This window comes from Perognathus longimembris, chromosome 2 (genome assembly GCF_023159225.1).
Source record: "Perognathus longimembris pacificus isolate PPM17 chromosome 2, ASM2315922v1, whole genome shotgun sequence".
Classification (NCBI taxonomy): domain Eukaryota; kingdom Metazoa; phylum Chordata; class Mammalia; order Rodentia; family Heteromyidae; genus Perognathus; species Perognathus longimembris.
The window spans coordinates 1625095-1644666 of record NC_063162.1 but is presented as its reverse complement, the minus strand read 5'-3'; the positions used below and the strand labels follow the sequence as shown (position 1 = coordinate 1644666).

Below are 19572 nucleotides of genomic sequence, written 5' to 3'. Positions count from 1 at the left end.
GCCGCTCATAGTCGTCTGCAGCTCCTCCCCCTCTGTCTGTGTTTGAAGGGAAACCAGTAGCCTGCCAGAGCCCCGCTCCTGACTCCTCCCCAGCGGAGGGGGCCTGGGAGTCGCCAGGCTGTATTGAGGGTCCCGGTTCAAACCCGCCTTGGCCTGTGTGCAGGAAGCTGTGCTCTGCCTCCGCCTGTCAACCTTTCCTAGCTGGTGAGCGCTGCGGCTCAGAACAGCCCGGCCTTCCAGAGCTCAGCCACAGCCCGCGTGGCTCACAGCCCCTCTCCTGCGTCACAGCCGGTCCGCCAGCAGCGTCCACCGTCCACCCTCGGCCACAGCCACCCTCGGCCACGCCCACCCTCGGCCACGCCCACCCTCGGCCACGCCCACCCTCGGCCACGCCCACCCTCGGCCACGTCCACCCTCGGCCACAGCCACCCTCGGCCACGTCCACCCTTGGCCACAGCCACCCTCGGCCACGCCCACCCTCGGCCACGCCCACCCTCGGCCACGCCCACCCTCGGCCACGGCCACCCTCGGCCACGGCCACCCTCGGCCACGTCCACCCTCGGCCACAGCCACCCTCGGCCACGCCCACCCTCGGCCACAGCCACCCTCCGCCACGCCCACCCTCAGCCACAGCCACCCTCGGCCACGCCCACCCTCGGCCACGCCCACCCTCGGCCACGTCCACCCTCGGCCACAGCCACCCTCGGCCACGTCCACCCTCGGCCACAGCCACCCTCGGCCACGCCCACCCTCGGCCACGCCCACCCTCGGCCATGCCCACCCTCGGCCACGTCCACCCTCGGCCACAGCCACCCTCGGCCACGTCCACCCTCGGCCACAGCCACCCTCGGCCACGTCCACCCTCGGCCACAGCCACCCTCGGCCACGTCCACCCTCGGCCACAGCCACCCTCAGCCACGCCCACCCTCGGCCACGCCCACCCTCGGCCACGCCCACCCTCGGCCACGGCCACCCTCGGCCACGGCCACCCTCGGCCACGTCCACCCTCGGCCACAGCCACCCTCGGCCACGCCCACCCTCGGCCACAGCCACCCTCCGCCACGCCCACCCTCAGCCACAGCCACCCTCGGCCACGCCCACCCTCGGCCACGCCCACCCTCGGCCACGTCCACCCTCGGCCACAGCCACCCTCGGCACGTCCACCCTTGGCCACAGCCACCCTCGGCCACGCCCACCCTCGGCCACGCCCACCCTCGGCCACGCCCACCCTCGGCCACGCCCACCCTCGGCCACGGCCACCCTCGGCCACGTCCACCCTCAGCCACAGCCACCCTCGGCCACGCCCACCCTCGGCCACAGCCACCCTCCGCCACGCCCACCCTCAGCCACAGCCACCCTCGGCCACGCCCACCCTCGGCCACAGCCACCCTCGGCCACGCCCACCCTCGGCCACGTCCACCCTCCGCCACAGCCACCCTCCGCCACGCCCACCCTCAGCCACGCCCACCCTCGGCCACAGCCACCCTCGGCCACAGCCACCCTCCACCCTCGGCCACGTCCACCCTCAGCCTCGTCCTCCCACTCACGTCCAGGCCCAGTTCCCACGGTGTCCCTCCACTCTCCCCTGCGCCACAGCTTCTGCCCCAGGCCGTCTTCCTTTGCTGTTCCTCTGCCTGTCCTTGCCCCGATCATAAATTCTCTGGTCACAGCCAGACACTGAGATGCCCAGCTCTGAATGTCTTTGTCAGGATGACAGTCAGCCTGCTCCCATCGGTGGCCAGACCTCCTCCTGCCCTCCACAGCTTCTCACGCTGCTCCCTTCCCCAAGCCACTGGGTCACCTGCTGGCCACCCAGCCCCTTCCACAAGCTCATCCCAGCCACCAGGCCGGCCTGCCGGCCCTTTAAGTTGTCAGATGGATTCGCACCTGAGACTGAGTCCTAGCTCTGCCCTCTGCCCAGAGCCATCTTCTCCCAGCCGGGCCTGGGGCTTAGCCGCCTCCCAGGTGGATCTGGGGCTAAGCCTCCTCCTCCCAGGTGAGCCTAGGGCTCAGCCTCCTCCTCCCAGGTGGATCTGGGGCTCAGCCTCCTCCTCCCAGGTGAGCCTAGGGCTCAGCCTCTTCCCCGTCAGGCCCAGGGCTCGGCCTCCACCATCACATTTTCCATCTCATTCACCAGAGACCTCGTTTTCCATTCATCCACGGTGCCTAGTCACCAGACTATGAGCTGGAGACTGTGGGAGCGTGGATTTTTGTCATCTTTCGGTTGAAAGCTTTATGCAGTTGTTCGTGTCCGCGAGTCCCCAGTTTGGCGGGTGGCTCTGCAACCTGGCCGGGACCCACTGGCCTTGGACGGTGGGCTGATCATTGCCCAGGTGTCTGAGAGGAAGACTTGGAGGAGGAATGGTCGCCCTGGCCGGGCCCCATGCTCTTGGGACGTGGGTGAGGGAATGCAGCCCACCTCACCGCAGGCGGGAAGCAGAGCAAGGGGCACGCAGGAAGGGTGAGGGCAGGAGACGGCCCTCGAGCACGCAGCCCAGGGGCCCCCACTTCCTCTGACCGGACCCCACCTCATCCTTTAACCACCTGCCAATAGTGCCATCGTGTTGTGAGTCCATCAAGAGATGAGCCCATCAATCAGGTCGGAGGCCTCAGGTGCTAATCGTCTTACAGACATCCCAGGTGTGCCGAAAGAGAACGAGGCAGTGCTTGATCCAATGAAGTTGCAAAGACGGTTAACCAGCCCCTCGGGAGGCCCCTGTGGCCGAGGTCCTGCTACCCGTCTGTGTTCCGCACCTGGGACGGCCACGAGCCCATGCTCGGTTCCCCGGCCGCACCGCACAGAATCTCAGTTCAGACCCCAGAGTGCTGCATGAACCCTCCTTTCACTTAACCCGCTTTGGTGGCATCCTCAAGATTTGGACTGGTAGCTTCCATTTCCCATCTCGCCGTTCAATGACACAGAAATCAAAGGAACACACGGTACTTGAGATACTCCTGCCGTCTTCCCCTGTGCTTGGCGGAAAGTCACAATGGTGTTTGCTACAGCAATGTGGGGCTGGAAGTCACGGGGTGACTCCAAGAGCGCCGCGCTGGTTTGTGACTTAGAATTCCTTCACCTAACATTTGGACTCATTTCTGTATCATGAAATATCTGAAGAGATTTCTCATTTTCTGAATTTGAAAAGAAATTTAGGGTTATTTCCAAAGTCACCTTATTAAAATAGAAACTGAAAAGGCTTTGAAGCAATGCCAGGTGAGTGGATTTCCTATTTGTTAAGGCTTTCTACCCACATAAGCCAACAGCTTCTCTTCTCGCCCTTGCCATGGGGCGGGGCGGGGGTGGGGGAGGAGATGAAAGTCCTCCTTTCAAATCGCCTTATCTCAGGCCAAGGAGCGGCTGGAATGTCAAGAAGAAAAGCCTCTGCCTGGACCCGCACACGTGGAGAACGTGGAAGAAGAGCCGGCAGGGAGCCGGTCCCCAGGGCGACGCGGCGGCTTCACCAGTGGCCCCTGCTTTCCCCTTTTCCCAGATGCCTCTGTGGGAAAGGGGGACCGATGGAGACCCCGCGCCCCTCGTGGTTGGCCTCCCGTGGGCCCAAGCTTCCACACGACCCTCACTGCCACAACGCTGGCCTCCCTTCTCATGCGGCTTCCCAGATGGTGGCTCTGGGGCCACGAGGAGTCACTTCTCTGCCCCAGATTCTAGTGTCCTCACCCCACAGTGACCAGTTCACAGTAGAAAGCATGCTGCACCCTTGAGCCCCAGGCCAGATGACCCCTGCAAGACGAGTCTGCCTCCTGCAAGGCTCCGGAGAGGGGAAAGCTGGCGCAGGTCCAGGGAGGAGAGCCGGGCCGTAAGGACAAGGGAAACTCAGTAAAGAGATCCTAGAATCCAGAGTTGGGACCCACAGTCATGCTTCTGGCAGAGTCTCTGGGCACAATGACCTGTTCCCACTGGGGGTGGGTGAGGGACGGGCGCAAGGCAGGAGGGGGCACAAGGCAGGAGGGCGCAAGGCAGGACGGGCACAAGGCAGGACGGGCACAAGGCAGGACAGGCCCCTCTCCCGAGAGACAACTTTTGCTCACGCAGACTCCAAGACAGCAGCTCCCGTGGGTGACAATGCTTGGGCTTGGCTTCCATGTTCAGGACAGGATCGTCGGCAGACTCGGTTTGGTGCTCGTGGGAGGGAGGCAGTGCCCTGCGGGCCCCGCGGGCTGCGGTGCCAGGCGCTGCCCTCTCTCTAGCTCGATGCTACGTCTAGAGCCGTGGATGCCGATCTCCGATGGCAGGGCCCGTCACCGCAGCCTCCCCGGCCACTGAGGGGAGCCAGCCGCCCCCACCTCTGTGCCCCACGCCCCAGGGTGACCCAAATCATGCACGCCCCTCCTTCAGCCGCAAGGCGAAGTCTTGACACCGTGAGATTATCCGGGTCTTCCCAGCTTGCGCTTCGGAAGGATGGACGCGGGCTCTGCCGGGGTCTCCTCTCCTGTTCTCTGGGGACATTGACCACACAGGAGCCAGGCCCTGTGTTGATCCCGCGCCGCCCTCTGAACACCCACCGAGCATCCGCACGGTGGCTCTGTCCTTTCGCAAGGACCTCCTCCCGCGCCGCCCTTCCCGCACGACCGCTTGAAAACGACGCTGTGGGAGAAGGCGTGTGAAGGCGTACACGGGCAGAACACGGACACGAAGCTATGGGGGGCCAGGTACCCACGCGTGCTCCCACAAAACTGCACTTTAGGTACAGAGAGATACATGGAGAAGAAGACATGTCCTCCGGCAGCTGGGAGAATCGGCTTCTGCAGACGCGCGGCAGGGACCCACGCCTGCTCAGCGCGACCGTCTCCACCTCCCAGTGCTCCCCGCGTGCGGCCCCCAGCCCCGCATGCCAGCCCGGGGGGTACCGCCCTTGTCCCCCCAAAGAGGGGGGCTTTGTCCTCTTCTGTCGGGAGTTCCGTGTTCAGTTCTGCTGATGGCAGGTTTTCTGTCTCACTCTAGCTTTGTGTCTACAACATAAGATCCTCACCTGTCAAGACTGTCACCCAGAGAAAGAACAGGCAGGTGCGCAGGAGGAAGGGGTTGTCTGCCTGGTGCCTGGGTGCAGAGAGGAAGGAGGCTGTCCGTCTGTCTGTCCCTGTCATCGCCTTGCATCTTCCCTCTCTCCTCATCACTTGTCTGTGACTGGAAGCGGAGAATGCAGACATGGCCGTTTCCCTGGCGCCTCTGGCCGGCCTGCCCCGAGTCCTCGCGCCCAGGCGTCCGCGGCCCCCGGAGAAGGCTTTGCGTCTTTGAGGGGAACAACGTGTCCCGGCTTGAAGCCGCATGGGATGGGCCAGCGAACACGTGGACCGCGGGGGCCCCGGGCCTGAGGCCTCTCGCTCTCCCGTGGATGCTGCGATCCACAGTCTCACGGCGAGAGCGTCTGGGCTCTCGCCTGAGCGCAGGGATTCCCGAAGCGGCTCCTCCGGGCCGTGGGAAGGGGGGGCTGTGTGTGGCGTGGGGGCTGTGTGTGGCGTGCGGCCTGTGGGAAAGCCGTGGACTCTTCGTCTGCAGCCGCCTGGAGCCCGCGGTCGCTGGGCTTTCTCCTCGCCATCGCGTGATCAAGTGGAGCGCGAGGATTCCCACGGTCTGGGGAGCCCCGGGGAGATTTTCTCTGAAACGGAGAAGGAGCAGCCCTCGGTGAGCTTGCCCAGGGCAGACAGCGTCCCTTCCGTGACGGGAGGACCGCGGTGGCGGCCATCGGGAAACGCGTCAGCAGCCGCCAGGGCAAAGGCAGGGCCGCTTACACCGGGCCGCGGTGACCGGGCTCCGGGAAGGCGAGCCCAGACGCGGCTGCCGCCCAGCCGCCCGGCCGCCCGGCCTGGCCCTCCCACCCCCGGGCCCCCCGGCCTCCCGACGCCCTCCCCAGCCCAACGAACGGTGCCCGCATCTGTGCGTGGCGTGTGAGCACAGCCCCGTGCGCCTGCCATCGTCTCCGGATCTCCCTTCTCCAGCCCCCAACCCCTCAGCCTCCCCGCCCCCCGTGTCATGGCCAGGGAGTCCACGGGAGAGACCACCGGCAGACCCCCGCAGGCCTCCCCCCTCCAGCGTGGGCCCCACCCCCACCCCCCGGTGTTTCCTGCGAGAGATCAGCGGAAAGCAGAGCGGTTTCACTGTCGCCACGAGCCTGGTGCCCCTGGAACCGCTCCAGAGCCTCCCAGACCCGGTGCCCCCCGCGCCTCCGCCTCCACACTCCCTCCACCCTCCCCTCGCCTCCCGGCTCGCCCCGAGGGCGCCAGCCGGAGCCGCTGCTCCCGTCTCTCTTCTTCTTCACGCTGTGCCCTCGCTTACAGCCTACCACCCGGGCCTGCTTCCAGACCCCAGGCAGGGGGTCCTCCCCACCAGCGCTCCCCCAGACGAGACGCCAGCGCCCCGGCGTTCCCTCGGTGGCACACTTGCCTCTCCCCCACCCCTCCCCCTGGCTCTCCCCGCGGCTCATGCACCGGCCTCCTCGCCGAGCGGGGGCCTTGCCAGGGGAAGGCCGTGCCTTAGCCGGAGCCCGACTTGGGCCGTGGTGGAACTCAGCAGACCCCGGAGTGGGTGAGCTCCTGCGGGCCCACGCGGGAGAAACCACACCCAGACATGTCACACCCAAACTCACGGTGCACGCCGCTCACCAGCCCTCGCGCCAGACATGTCACACCCAAACTCACGGTGCACGCCGCTCACCAGCCCTCGCACCAGGCATGTCACACCCAAACTCACGGTGCACGCCGCTCACCAGCCCTGGCACCAGACATGTCACACCCAAACTCACGGTGCACGCCGCTCACCAGCCCTCGCGCCAGACATGTCACACCCAAACTCACGGTGCACGCCGCTCACCAGCCCTCGCGCCAGACATGTCACACCCAAACTCACGGTGCACGCTGCCCCCCACAGCCATGCTTGCGGTTCCTGCGGAAAGCCGCGCTCTGTCCTCAGGTCCCACTTCCTCTCGGCCTGGGTCTGCGAACCCGGACTCGTGCTGCCGACTGACAGAGCAGTGTTCCTGCCGCAGCTCGGGGGAGCCGACAGCAAGTGGCAACCCCACAGCCTGTCCCACGCCCGGCCCTCCTTCCTGTAAACGAAGCACGTGTTTCCGCCCCAGCTATTCTTCTCGCGTTCACGAAGGGCGTGCTCTGAGAGCGCTAGTTCTCCACGAGAACGGACGGGACCCACTTTATCAGCAGAGTAACGTTTCCCAAAGCCGGCTCCCAGCTCCCCGCCCTCGCTGCCCACGCACGCGCCCAGGGCCCCCGCACACCTCACGTCTCCTGCGGTTCACTTCGTCACCGTGGGCCTTGGCTTTCTAGCGCAGTCTTTAATTGAGGTGGAACGGAGCTATTGATCGGGGACGGGGATGATGTTTGGCTGAGCTGACTGAGCTCGTAACGGATGGGCGGGTAATGGCGGAGAAGCAAGCCGCGCGCTGGGGAGGGAGCGATGGAGCCTGTTCACCGCCTCCGGAGCCTCAGAAGTCATGACGGTTCAAGTTCCCAGATTATTCTTGTAAGATTTCTGCGTATCCAAGGGCACTTACGCAAATACACGTGCTGGACGGACCTCCTTAAGATGAAAGTCGATGGAGATGGAAGGATCATGAGTTGAGGCCAGTTCAGGCAAAAAAAAAAAAAAAATGTTGGACCCTATCTCATGAAAATATCCCGGACCTGATGTGCACATCTATAGTTCCAGCCTTAACCTGGGCACAGGCACCCTCCCGGAAGCCGGAGCTCGCTCCTGGACAGACCGCGCCGTCGGAGAGAGTCCTTCCTCCTGAGCCTCCGCCCCCGCCTCCCGGGGCAGCGCCCCCTCCTGCTTCCGCAAAGCCTCGCCTCCAGCTGCTCGCCCTCGACGCCCCCCCCCCCGGGCGCCCCTGCAGGGGCTCTGCAACCTCGCATCCGGCTCATTTGGGCTCCGTCTTCCCCCCTAACCCTCTCCCTGGGCTGCAGTTTGGATGCCTCCGACAGACTCGACTCCCAGTTTCAAAACGCTTCCCTCTGCCGCTCAGAATCTGCGCATGCAACCACGCACGGCGATACGCGCGGGGCTCGGCGCATTCACGCGACGCATTCACGCGCAGCGGACCTGACGCGGGGTTCGCTTAGGGCAGGGACCCCAAGGCCCAACGCCTCCTCCGAACCGCGTAAAAAAACGAACACCGGGAGGCGGAAACCGGCTTGGGAGGCGACCAGAGGGGCCCGGGAGTGGAGGGAAGGAGGGTGAGCTTAGGCAGCCATTGTATTCGCTCGGAGAGAGGGAAGGACGGGGTGACCTTGACAGGAAGCACTGTACTCTCAGTCTGCTGTGTGGGATTGCGACCCTTTCGCACAACTACTTAATAATGACAGTTACAAATCTAAAAAAAAATGTACAGCTTTTTGTCAAATTTGCCTAATGATCAATTTTAGTTATTTCTAAATTCTGGGCTTTCTATGTGATTCTTTATAAACTCCCATGCCTTGGTGATAGACCTTATGCTTGTATGTTTCCTGCTTTCATAACTATTTTCATTGACGTGTAAATACTAGTTTCTTTCTTTTTTTCTGTTTTAAAGTTCAATATGTGGGGTAGTCTTTTATTTTTTAATGAGTTTCTAGGAAGACTTTAGTTTTGCTTTGTCTTTCATCATAAAAAGCTACTCAGCAAATTTCTGTGTGAGAAGTTAAAGGAGAAATGATTAAAATTCGGAGGGAAAGAAAGTATGGCCTGTCCCCCCCACCCCAATATCTTACCTAGCCAACACAAAAATAAAGACAAAACACCTTACTTTAATTCAAGCCATTAGTCAACAATAATGTAGGCAAAAGTAGATGCTTTAAAACATACTCTCGGGCTATTGCTAAATCTTCCTTGTCATCACAGAGAAGAACAAAAATAGAAAACAAGAGTAACAGTAAAGAAGTGACCAAAATCTACAGCTTTATCCTAACATCCACCCATTAAGAGGTGCTTTGGGCAATCCAGTCAATAAGGTGCGGCCGGGACCTTGTTGAGCTCCAGGAACGCCGTGGTCCACCTTAGCTTCTGAATGCTGTGCCACGTACTAGCAACACAAAGGTGCATCTCATCCTTTTGGAGGCTGTTTAGCTCAAAGCCGTAAGCCCATTTGTTGTCTGTAGGAGGCCTAATTCCAGACTCCTAAATGGCATTTCTTGTGGGTCCTCACATGGTAGGGGAGAGGGAGGAGGAGGGGGGGGGAGAGAGAGAGAGAGAGAGAGAGAGAGAGAGAGAGAGAGGAGAGAGAGAGAGAGAGAGAGAACGCCCCTTTTAGGACTCCATCCCCATCTGAGTACAAGTTTTCTTAGTCATTGCCAGCTAGCGTATGAGTTTGCATTCCCCACTGGTCTGCTTGTGTCCTCGGTTTACCTCTGCCTTCACTCTCCTGGGCTGCCCTGTGAAGACACCGGTGTGCTGAGTGCCAGGCTGAGGGCCTGGGATCATGAGAGAGGCAGAAGGCTAACAGTCGCAGGTTCCCCGTGCGAGCTTCAGTTGCCAACCACGGCATCCTGGGACTAGGTCAGCTCCCTCGAGGTAACCGTAGCCCGGCTCTGAATGTCTCTCCAGATTCTTATCGATTCCTATCTTCTGTCTATGCATGTCTCACGAGCAAGTCCCCAGAAGTCAAAGGTGGATTCTCCACCCCCGCCCAGCTGGGCTGTGCCTCCCCTGCCCATTCCAGGATAATCTAAGCCCCCTGCGTAAAGTGGACGCCTCTCTCCTCCCCAGGCTCTTCCCTCCCGCTGCCGCCCTCGGGATGGAGAGTTCCCGGGCCGCCTGGTTTTCTGCCATAAGCTCTCCCATCTCACAGAGAAGCTTCATGTCGGGGACAAAGGTACTCAGGTTCCCTTTCGAGTTTGGACCTCTGGTTCGTCCTCCAGCCGGTCTGCTCTTTCCCCAGCCTACCTACGATTTCTTACTTCTACCTTTTTTTTGGCCTACTCCATGGAAAATATATACCCAGGTATAAAATACGACACAGACTTTCAACAGGGGCCATGGAAGCCCATGTCGCCCCAGGACTCGATCTTCCATGGCGTTGACTTCGGCCCTCCCTCGAGCCGCGGTGTCAGTGTGTCCCCAGGCGCCGTTGACAACGCACGCGGTCCCGGAGGTGGCCTCGGGAGAGCACGTGCCCGAGTGCTCCGTCCTGTGGAGAGACCGTCCTCGTGCCTGCCGCCATGGGCCAAGGCGGCCCTGAGGCCCGGGGGCCCCAGACGGCTCCCGCTCCGCGCTCCGCGCCCCTGCGCTTACGGCTGTAATGACCGTCTACGCTGCGGGGCCGAGGCCCTCGGTCCACCGCGGCCTGGGACCCAGATGGATGGTAGATCACCCGGTACCCACGCTGCGAGCGCTGTCCTCTCTGTGTCGTCCGGGGGCTTTGTCGTCCTGCATTAGCTACGTGCTGTTTAAATCACTACAGCCATGACGCACTGCTGATGTTTAGACAAGTGAGTTCTCCTCTTATCTTTCCAGGAGAGTCTTAGAATCAAAGTGTTTCTTGGGATGCATTTGGAAGAAATTGGCATTCAACTATGGAATAATTATTGGGAAATGACATTTGACCATGTTGAAATTTAAACAATCATTGCTAAGAGTAAAAATATGGATTTCGAGTGGCAGAAAAATAAGCTGAGTTTGTACCGGTGAAATATTTAACGCCTCAGTGTTTTGGTGTTTGGGAGAAGCAAGTTTCTTGGGCCCACGGCCTTCCTGTCTCATCTCTCGCAGTCTTTGTTCCAATGGTGGATGTTGGGCTGCATTAGCCATTGCCCCCTTTCAGGACAAAGTTACCCCTTGCCCTCCAAGCCAAGCCAATCTATAACAAAGCTATAACAAAACATTCGGACTGTAGAGGAGGAAGACAGTTTCTGTGGGCTCGCAGTGTTGGGGGCTCCAGCGTATGACCAGGCAGATGCATGGCTTTTCAGGCCTCAGAGACCTTAGCAAGTCACAGCCCCTGTATGCAACAGAGCAAAGCCACTCATGGCACAGCCTGAAGGCAAATGACGGCCAGGAGAGCCCGCCTCTCCAGTGGCCTAAAGGCTTCCAACCGGCCAAAGAACCCTCTGCGGACCAAGCCCTTCATACTTGGACCCTTGAGGACAATGCGTGCCGGAGCCACAGCCCCGGCCCCCAGCATGTGGTGAAGTTACTTCCCCTGGATGGATGGCCTGTGCCTAGTGCAGAGACTCCATTCCACAGGCACCCCAGCCACCAGTGGAGCTTGCTAAACCACCCACGGCTTCAACCTGTCCTGCTCCTCCCAGGTGGCTTTGCACAGGTTTCCCTCCTTCTCTGCTCTAGCCCTGGCCCTGCCCCTGGCTCTGGCCCTGGCCCTAGCCCTGGCCCTGGCCCTGGCTCTAGCTCTGGCCTGGCTCTGGCCCTGACCCTGGCTCTGGCTCTGGCTCTGGCTCTGGCTCTGGCTCTGGCCTTGGCTCTGGCCCTGGCTCTGGCATTAACTCTGGCTCTGGCCCTGGTCCTGGCTCTGGCTCTGGCCCTGGCCCTGGCCCTGGCTCTGGCTCTGGCTCTGGCCCTGGCCCTGGCCCTGGCTCTGGCTCTGGCCCTGGCTCTGGCCCTGACCCTGGCTCTGGCTCTGGCCCTGGCTCGGGCTCTAACTCTGGCTCTGGCCCTGGCCCTGGCTCTGGCTTTGGCCTTGGCTCTGGCCCTGGCTCTGGCTTTAACTCTGGCCCTGGCCCTGGCCCTGGCTCTGGCTCTGGCTCTGGCCCTGGCCCTGACCTTGGCTCTGGCTCTGGCCCTGGCCCTGGCTCTGGCTCTGGCTCTGGCCCTGGCCCTGGCCGTGACCTTGGCTCTGGCTCTGGCCCTGGCCCTGGCTCTGGCTCTGGCTCTTGCCCTGGCCCTGGCCCTGGCCCTGGCTCTGGCTCTGGCTCTGGTCCTGGCTCTGGCTCTGGCTCTGGCTCTGGTCCTGGCTCTGGCTCTGGCTTTAACTCTGGCCCTGGCTCTGGCCCTGGCTCTGGCTCTGGCCCTGACCCTGGCTCTGGCTCTGGCCCTGGCCCTGGCCCTGGCTCTGGCTCTGGCCCTAACCCTGGCTCTGGCTCTGGCTCTGGCTCTGGCTCTGGTTCTGGCTCTGGGCTGGCTCTGGCCCTGGCTCTGGCCCTGGCCCTGACCCTGGCTCTGGCTCTGGCCCTGGCTCTGGCTCTGGCCCTGGCTCTGGCCCTGGCCCTGACCCTGGCTCTGGCTCTGGCCCTGGCCTGGCTCTGGCTCTAACTCTGGCTCTGGCCCTGGCCCTGGCTCTGGCCCTGGCCTGGCTCTGGCTCTAACTCTGGCTCTGGCCCTGGCCTGGCTCTGGCTCTGTCTCTAGCTCTGCCCTGGCTCTGGCTCTGGCCTGGCCCTGGCTCTGGCTCTGGCTCTGGCCCTGGCCCTGGCCCTGGCTCTGGCTCTGGCCCTGGCTCTGGCCCTGACCCTGGCTCTGGCTCTGGCCCTGGCTCGGGCTCTAACTCTGGCTCTGGCCCTGGCCCTGGCTCAAGCTCTGGCTCTGGCCCTGGCCCTGGCTCTGGCTCTGGCCTTGGCTCTGGCCCTGGCTCTGGCTTTAACTCTGGCCCTGGCCCTGGCCCTGGCTCTGGCTCTGGCTCTGGCCCTGGCCCTGACCTTGGCTCTGGCTCTGGCCCTGGCCCTGGCTCTGGCTCTGGCTCTGGCCCTGGCCCTGGCCCTGACCTTGGCTCTGGCTCTGGCCCTGGCCCTGGCTCTGGCTCTGGCTCTTGCCCTGGCCCTGGCCCTGGCCCTGGCTCTGGCTCTGGCTCTGGTCCTGGCTCTGGCTCTGGCTCTGGCTCTGGTCCTGGCTCTGGCTCTGGCTTTAACTCTGGCCCTGGCTCTGGCCCTGGCTCTGGCTCTGGCCCTGACCCTGGCTCTGGCTCTGGCCCTGGCCCTGGCCCTGGCTCTGGCTCTGGCCCTAACCCTGGCTCTGGCTCTGGCTCTGGCTCTGGCTCTGGTTCTGGCTCTGGCCCTGGCTCTGGCCCTGGCTCTGGCCCTGGCCCTGACCCTGGCTCTGGCTCTGGCCCTGGCTCTGGCTCTGGCCCTGGCTCTGGCCCTGGCCCTGACCCTGGCTCTGGCTCTGGCCCTGGCCTGGCTCTGGCTCTAACTCTGGCTCTGGCCCTGGCCCTGGCTCTGGCCCTGGCCTGGCTCTGGCTCTAACTCTGGCTCTGGCCCTGGCTCTGGCTCTGTCTCTAGCTCTGGCCCTGGCTCTGGCTCTGGCCCTGGCCCTGGCTCTGGCTCTGGCTCTGGCCCTGGCCCTGGCCCTGGCTCTGGCTCTGGCCCTGGCTCTGGCCCTGACCCTGGCTCTGGCTCTGGCCTGGCTCGGGCTCTAACTCTGGCTCTGGCCCTGGCCCTGGCTCAGGCTCTGGCTCTGGCCCTGGCCCTGGCTCTGGCTCTGGCCTTGGCTCTGGCCCTGGCTCTGGCTTTAACTCTGGCCCTGGCCCTGGCCCTGGCTCTGGCTCTGGCTCTGGCCCTGGCCCTGACCTTGGCTCTGGCTCTGGCCCTGGCCCTGGCTCTGGCTCTGGCTCTGGCCCTGGCCCTGGCCCTGACCTTGGCTCTGGCTCTGGCCCTGGCCCTGGCTCTGGCTCTGGCTCTTGCCCTGGCCCTGGCCCTGGCCCTGGCTCTGGCTCTGGCTCTGGTCCTGGCTCTGGCTCTGGCTCTGGCTCTGGTCCTGGCTCTGGCTCTGGCTTTAACTCTGGCCCTGGCTCTGGCCCTGGCTCTGGCTCTGGCCCTGACCCTGGCTCTGGCTCTGGCCCTGGCCCTGGCCCTGGCTCTGGCTCTGGCCCTAACCCTGGCTCTGGCTCTGGCTCTGGCTCTGGCTCTGGTTCTGGCTCTGGCCCTGGCTCTGGCCCTGGCTCTGGCCCTGGCCCTGACCCTGGCTCTGGCTCTGGCCCTGGCTCTGGCTCTGGCTCTGGCTCTGGTTCTGGCCCTGGCTCTGGCTCTGGCTCTGGCATGGCTCTGGCCCTGACCCTGGCTCTGGCTCTGGCCCTGGCCCTGGCCCTGGCTCTGGCTCTGGCTCTGGCCCTGCCTCTGGCCCTGACCCTGGCTCTGGCTCTGGCCGTGGCCCTGGCCCTGGCCCTGGCCCTGGCCCTGGCTCTGGCTCTGGCCCTGGCCCTGGCTCTGGCTCTGGCTCTGGCCCTGGCCCTGGCCCTGGCTCTGGCTCTGGCCCTGGCTCTGGCCCTGACCCTGGCTCTGGCTCTGGCCCTGGCTCTGGCTCTAACTCTGGCTCTGGCCCTTGCCCTGGCCCTGACCCTGGCTCTAGCTCTGGCTCTGGCCGTGGCCCTGGCTCTGGCCCTGGCCCTGGCCCTGACCCTGGCTCTGGCTCTGGCCCTGGCTCTGGCTCTAACTCTGGCCCTGGCCCTGGCTCTGGCCCTGGCACTGGCTCTGGTCCTGGCTCTGGCCCTGGCTCTGGCAATGGCCCTGGCTCTGGCCCTGGCTCTGGCCCTGGCCTGGCTCGGCTCTAACTCTGGCCCTGGCTCTGGCTCTGGCCCTGGCCCTGGCTCTGGCTCTGGCTCTGGCTCTGGCTCTGGCTCTGGCCCTGACCCCGGCTCTGGCTCTGGCTCTGGCTCTGGCCCTGGCTCTGGCTCTAACTCTGGCTCTGGCCCTTGCCCTGGCCCTGACCCTGGCTCTAGCTCTGGCTCTGGCCCTGGCCCTGGCTCTGGCCCTGGCGCTGGCCCTGACCCTGGCTCTGGCTCTGGCCCTGGCTCTGGCTCTAACTCTGGCCCTGGCCCTGGCTCTGGCCCTGGCCCTGCCTCTGGTCCTGGCTCTGGCCCTGGCTCTGGCTCTGGCTCTGGCCCTGGCCCTGGCTCTGGCTCTGGCTCTGGCTCTGGCTCTGGCTCTGGCCCTGGCTCTGGCTCTGGCCCTGGCCCTGGCCCTGGCCCTGGCTCTGGCTCTGGCTCTGGCTCTGGCTCTGGCCTAGGCTCTGGCTCTGGCTCTGGCTTTAACTCTGGCTCTGGCTCTGGCCCTGGCCCTGGCTCAGGCTCTGGCTCTGGCCCTGGCCCTGGCCCTGGCTCTGGCTCTGGCCTGGCTCTGGCCCTGACCCTGGCTCTGGCTCTGGCCCTGGCTCTGGCTCTGTCCTGGCTCTGGCCCTGACCCTGGCTCTGGCTCTGGCCCTGGCCCTGGCTCAGGCTCTGGCTCTGGCCCTGGCCCTGGCCCTGGCTCTGGCTCTGGCCTGGCTCTGGCCCTGACCCTGGCTCTGGCTCTGGATCTGGCTCTGGCTCTGGCCTTGGCTCTGGCCCTGGCTCTGGCTTTAACTCTGGCTCTGGCCCTGGCCCTGGCTCAGGCTCTGGCTCTGGCCCCGGCCCTGGCCCTGGCTCTGGCTCTGGCCTGGCTCTGTCCCTGACCCCGGCTCTGGCTCTGGCTCTGGCTCTGGCTCTGGCCTTGGCTCTGGCCCTGGCTCTGGCTTTAACTCTGGCCCTGGCCCTGGCCCTGGCTCTGGCTCTGGCTCTGGCCCTGGCCCAGGCCCTGGCCCTGGGAGTGGCTCTGGCCCTGACCCTGGCTCTGTCTCTGGCTCTAACTCTGGCCCTGGCCCTGGCTCTGGCTCTGGCCCTGACCCTTGCTCTGGCTCTGGCCCTGGCTCTGGCTCTGGCTCTGGCTCTGGCTCTGGCCCTGACCCTGGCTCTGGCTCTGGCCGTGGCCGTGGCCCTGGCCCTGGCCCTGGCCCTGGCTCTGGCTCTGGCCCTGGCTCTGGCTCTGGCTCTGGCTCTAACTCTGGCCCTGGCCCTGGCTCTGGCCCTGGGCCTGGCCTTGGCCCTGGCTCTGGCTCTGGCCTGGCTCTGGCCCTGACCCCGGCTCTGGCTCTGGCTCTGCCTCTGGCTCTGGCTCTGGCCTTGGCTCTGGCTCTAACTCTGGCTCTGGCCCTGGCCCTGGCCCTGACCCTGGCTCTAGCTCTGGCTCTGGCCGTGGCCCTGGCCCTTGCCCTGACCCTGGCTCTGGCTCTGGCTCTAACTCTGGCCCTGGCCCTGGCTCTGGCTCTGGCCCTGGCCCTGACTCTGGCTCTGGCCTGGCTCTGGCCCTGACCCCGGCTCTGGTTCTGGCTCTGGCTCTGGCCTTGGCTCTGGCCCTGGCTCTGGCTTTAACTCTGGCCCTGGCCCTGGCCCTGGCTCTGGCTCTGGCTCTAACTCTGGCCCTGGCCCTGGCTCTGGCTCTGGCCCTGACCCTTGCTCTGGCTCTGGCCCTGGCTCTGGCTCTGGCTCTGGCTCTGGCATGGCTCTGGCCCTGACCCTTGCTCTGGCTCTGGCCCTGGCCCTGGCCCTGGCTCTGGCTCTGGCTCTGGCCCTGCCTCTGGCCCTGACCCTGGCTCTGGCTCTGGCTCTGGCCGTGGCCCTGGCCCTGGCCCTGGCCCTGGCTCTGGCTCTGGCCCTGGCCCTGGCTCTGGCTCTGGCTCTGGCTCTGGCCCTGGCCCTGGCCCTGGCTCTGGCTCTGGCCCTGGCTCTGGCTCTAACTCTGGTTCTGGCCCTGGCCCTGGCCCTGACCCTGGCTCTAGCTCTGGCTCTGGCCGTGGCCCTGGCCCTGGCCCTGACCCTGGCTCTGGCTCTGGCTCTAACTCTGGCCCTGGCCCTGGCTCTGGCCCTGGCCCTGGCCCTGACCCTGGCTCTGGCCCTGGCTCTGGCTCTGGCCCTGGCCCTGGCCCTGGCCCTGGCTCTGGTCCTGGCTCTGGCCCTGGCTCTGGCTCTGGCCCTGGCTCTGGCCCTGGCTCTGGCCCTGGCTCTGGCCCTGGCCCTGGCTCTGGCTCTGGCCCTGACCCTTGCTCTGGCTCTGGCCCTGGCTCTGGCTCTGGCTCTGGCTCTGGCATGGCTCTGGCCCTGACCCTTGCTCTGGCTCTGGCCCTGGCCCTGGCCCTGGCTCTGGCTCTGGCTCTGGCCCTGCCTCTGGCCCTGACCCTGGCTCTGGCTCTGGCTCTGGCCCTGGCCCTGGCTCTGGCTCTGGCTCTGGCCCTGCCTCTGGCCCTGGCCCTGGCCCTGGCTCTGGCTCTGGCCCTGGCCCTGGCTCTGGCTCTGGCTCTGGCTCTGGCCCTGGCCCTGGCCCTGGCTCTGGCTCTGGCCCTGGCTCTGGCCCGGACCCTGGCTCTGGCTCTGGCCCTGGCTCTGGCTCTAACTCTGGTTCTGGCCCTGGCCCTGGCCCTGACCCTGGCTCTACCTCTGGCTCTGGCCGTGGCCCTGGCCCTGGCCCTGACCCTGGCTCTGGCTCTGGCTCTAACTCTGGCCCTGGCCCTGGCTCTGGCCCTGGCCCTGGCCCTGACCCTGGCTCTGGCTCTGGCCCTGGCTCTGGCTCTAACTCTGGCCCTGGCCCTGGCCCTGGCCCTGGCCCTGGCTCTGGTCCTGGCTCTGGCCCTGGCTCTGGCTCTGGCCCTGGCTCTGGCCCTGGCTCTGGCCCTGGCTCTGGCCCTGGCCGGGCTCTGGCTCTAACTCTGGCCCTGGCCCTGGCTCTGGCCCTGGCCCTGGCTCTGGTCCTGGCTCTGGCCCTGGCTTTGGCTCTGGCCCTGGCTCTGGCCCTGGCTCTGGCCCTGGCCTGGCTCTGGCTCTAACTCTGGCTCTGGCCCTGGCCCTGGCTCTGGCCCTGGCCCTGGCCCTGGCTCTGGCCCTGGCCCTGGCCCTGGCTCTAACTCTGGCTCTGGCCCTGGCCTGGCTCTGGCTCTAACTCTGGCCCTGGCCCTGGCTCTGGCCCTGGCCCTGGCTCTGGTCCTGGCTCTGGCCCTGGCTTTGGCTCTGGCCCTGGCTCTGGCCCTGGCTCTGGCCCTGGCCTGGCTCTGGCTCTAACTCTGGCTCTGGCCCTGGCCCTGGCTCTGGCCCTGGCCCTGGCCCTGGCTCTGGCCCTGGCCTGGCTCTGGCTCTAACTCTGGCTCTGGCCCTGGCCCTGGCTCTGGCCCTGGCCTGGCTCTGGCTCTAACTCTGGCTCTGGCCCTGGCCCTGGCTCTGGCTCTGTCTCTAGCTCTGGCCCTGGCTCTGGCTCTGGCTCTGGCTCTGGCATGGCTCTGGCCCTGACCCTGGCTCTGGCTCTGGCCCTGGCCCTGGCCCTGGCTCTGGCTCTGGCTCTGGCTCTGCCTCTGGCCCTGACCCTGGCTCTGTCTCTGGCCGTGGCCCTGGCCCTGGCCCTGGCTCTGGTCCTGGCTCTGGCCCTGGCTTTGGCTCTGGCCCTGGCTCTGGCCCTGGCTCTGGCCCTGGCCTGGCTCTGGCTCTAACTCTGGCCCTGGCCCTGGCTCTGGCTCTGGCTCTGGCCCTGGCCCTGGCCCTGGCCCTGGCTCTGGCCCTGGCCTGGCTCTGGCTCTAACTCTGGCTCTGGCCCTGGCCCTGGCTCTGGCCCTGGCCTGGCTCTGGCTCTAACTCTGGCTCTGGCCCTGGTCCTGGCTCTGGCTCTGGGTCTGGGAGCAGGATGGCCCAGGCGGCAGGCCAGGGGTCACCCTACCCATGGGGGAAGTTCAGCTGCCCCGGTACGCCCCCTGGTGGCAGGGGCAGGCCCCGCCCGTGCTGGCCACCCTGCTCCCTGTAGCACCTTGGGGCTGCCCTGTCCTCCGTTCGCCGCCCCCCGCGCCCCGCCCCCTGTGCCCGCTTTTCCTGGAGGGAGACGGGAGCGAGATCCTTTACGGCCTAGCCATTGCTTGCAAGTAGTCACAGCTCACTCTTTTTTATTTTTTGCATCGCAGCTAAAATTGATGTGAAACTGAACTGCCCACGTGTGTTTTCTACAGCCACAGTCCCGAGGGACGCATTGGAGGAAAGAGTGTTCTCTGGGCACCTGGCCTGGGGACTGTGTGCTTGGTCCCCGTCCCCCCTCCCTGCCCCCACCTCCACCCCCCCCCCGGCTCTCAGGGATTCAGACGCCTGCCGGCATTCGAGGCTCGAAAGAGTCGAGGCACAGAGAAAGCTTTTTATTCGTAACATGATGCTTGCAAACTTTAATTCATTCTGCCCCGCGTGTTGGCTCTTACCCCCACGCTGGGAGAATCACGCTGGGCCACTGAGGCAGGTCGTGGGAACTCGCAGTCACAAGGGCTGCTCCGCGCGGCCTCCCCGGAACCGTCCGCAGCCATTTACTGTGCCCTGCACGCAGCTGGAGGAACAGCAAGGCGCAAAGCGCTCCGCACGCCCCTCCTGTCCCCCGCCCCAGCCCAGGGGTTCCGCACGCACCAGCGTTCTCTCCGGCCCCGACGAGGCGGGGGGCAGCCCTGAACCCAGACGCGGGGTCCCTCCCAAGAGATTCGGACCCCGTCACTGCAAGCTGTGCTCCAGACTCAAGCTTCGGAGCCTTAGAGACGACTCTGTCGGTGGCTAAGGCGAAGGCCCGCAGCCTCGTCACCGAGGGTCCCGGCAGGAAGGGCGGCCAGCCCTGAGGACTGACCCCGCCCAGCCGGCGGCTGCCCTCCCGCCCTCCCCGGACCCGACACATGCTCCCGTGGAGGTCTGACCCGGGGGGCGGGGGGGAAGGAGCAGCAGGGGGAACATGAAAAGCCCTGGACCAACCGCTAAATTTGCCCTGTAATCACTGGAATCATCCTGTGTAGCAGGATCACGGCTGGATAGTTTAGCCAAGATTTCTGTACCCCAGGTCAGCCAGAAGCCAAGTTGTTTTTAAAGAATTGATTTGTATCCTTTGAATAA

The 19572-nt window shown here is 64.9% G+C and overlaps 1 protein-coding gene across 1 annotated transcript; it reads right to left on the bottom strand.

The window, feature by feature from the left end:
* Positions 1-10052: 10052 nt before the first annotated feature.
* Positions 10053-19360, bottom strand: LOC125342499 (collagen alpha-1(III) chain-like). Its single transcript, XM_048334712.1, is given in 14 exon segments — positions 10053-10289; positions 11449-12076; positions 12407-13082; positions 13114-13292; positions 13406-13656; positions 15477-15720; positions 15762-15978; positions 15981-16228; positions 16270-16658; positions 16829-17367; positions 17370-17501; positions 17581-17704; positions 18380-18528; positions 19102-19360. Coding segments are annotated over 14 exon segments (4272 nt in total).
* Between the last annotated feature and the right edge of the window lie 212 nt (positions 19361-19572).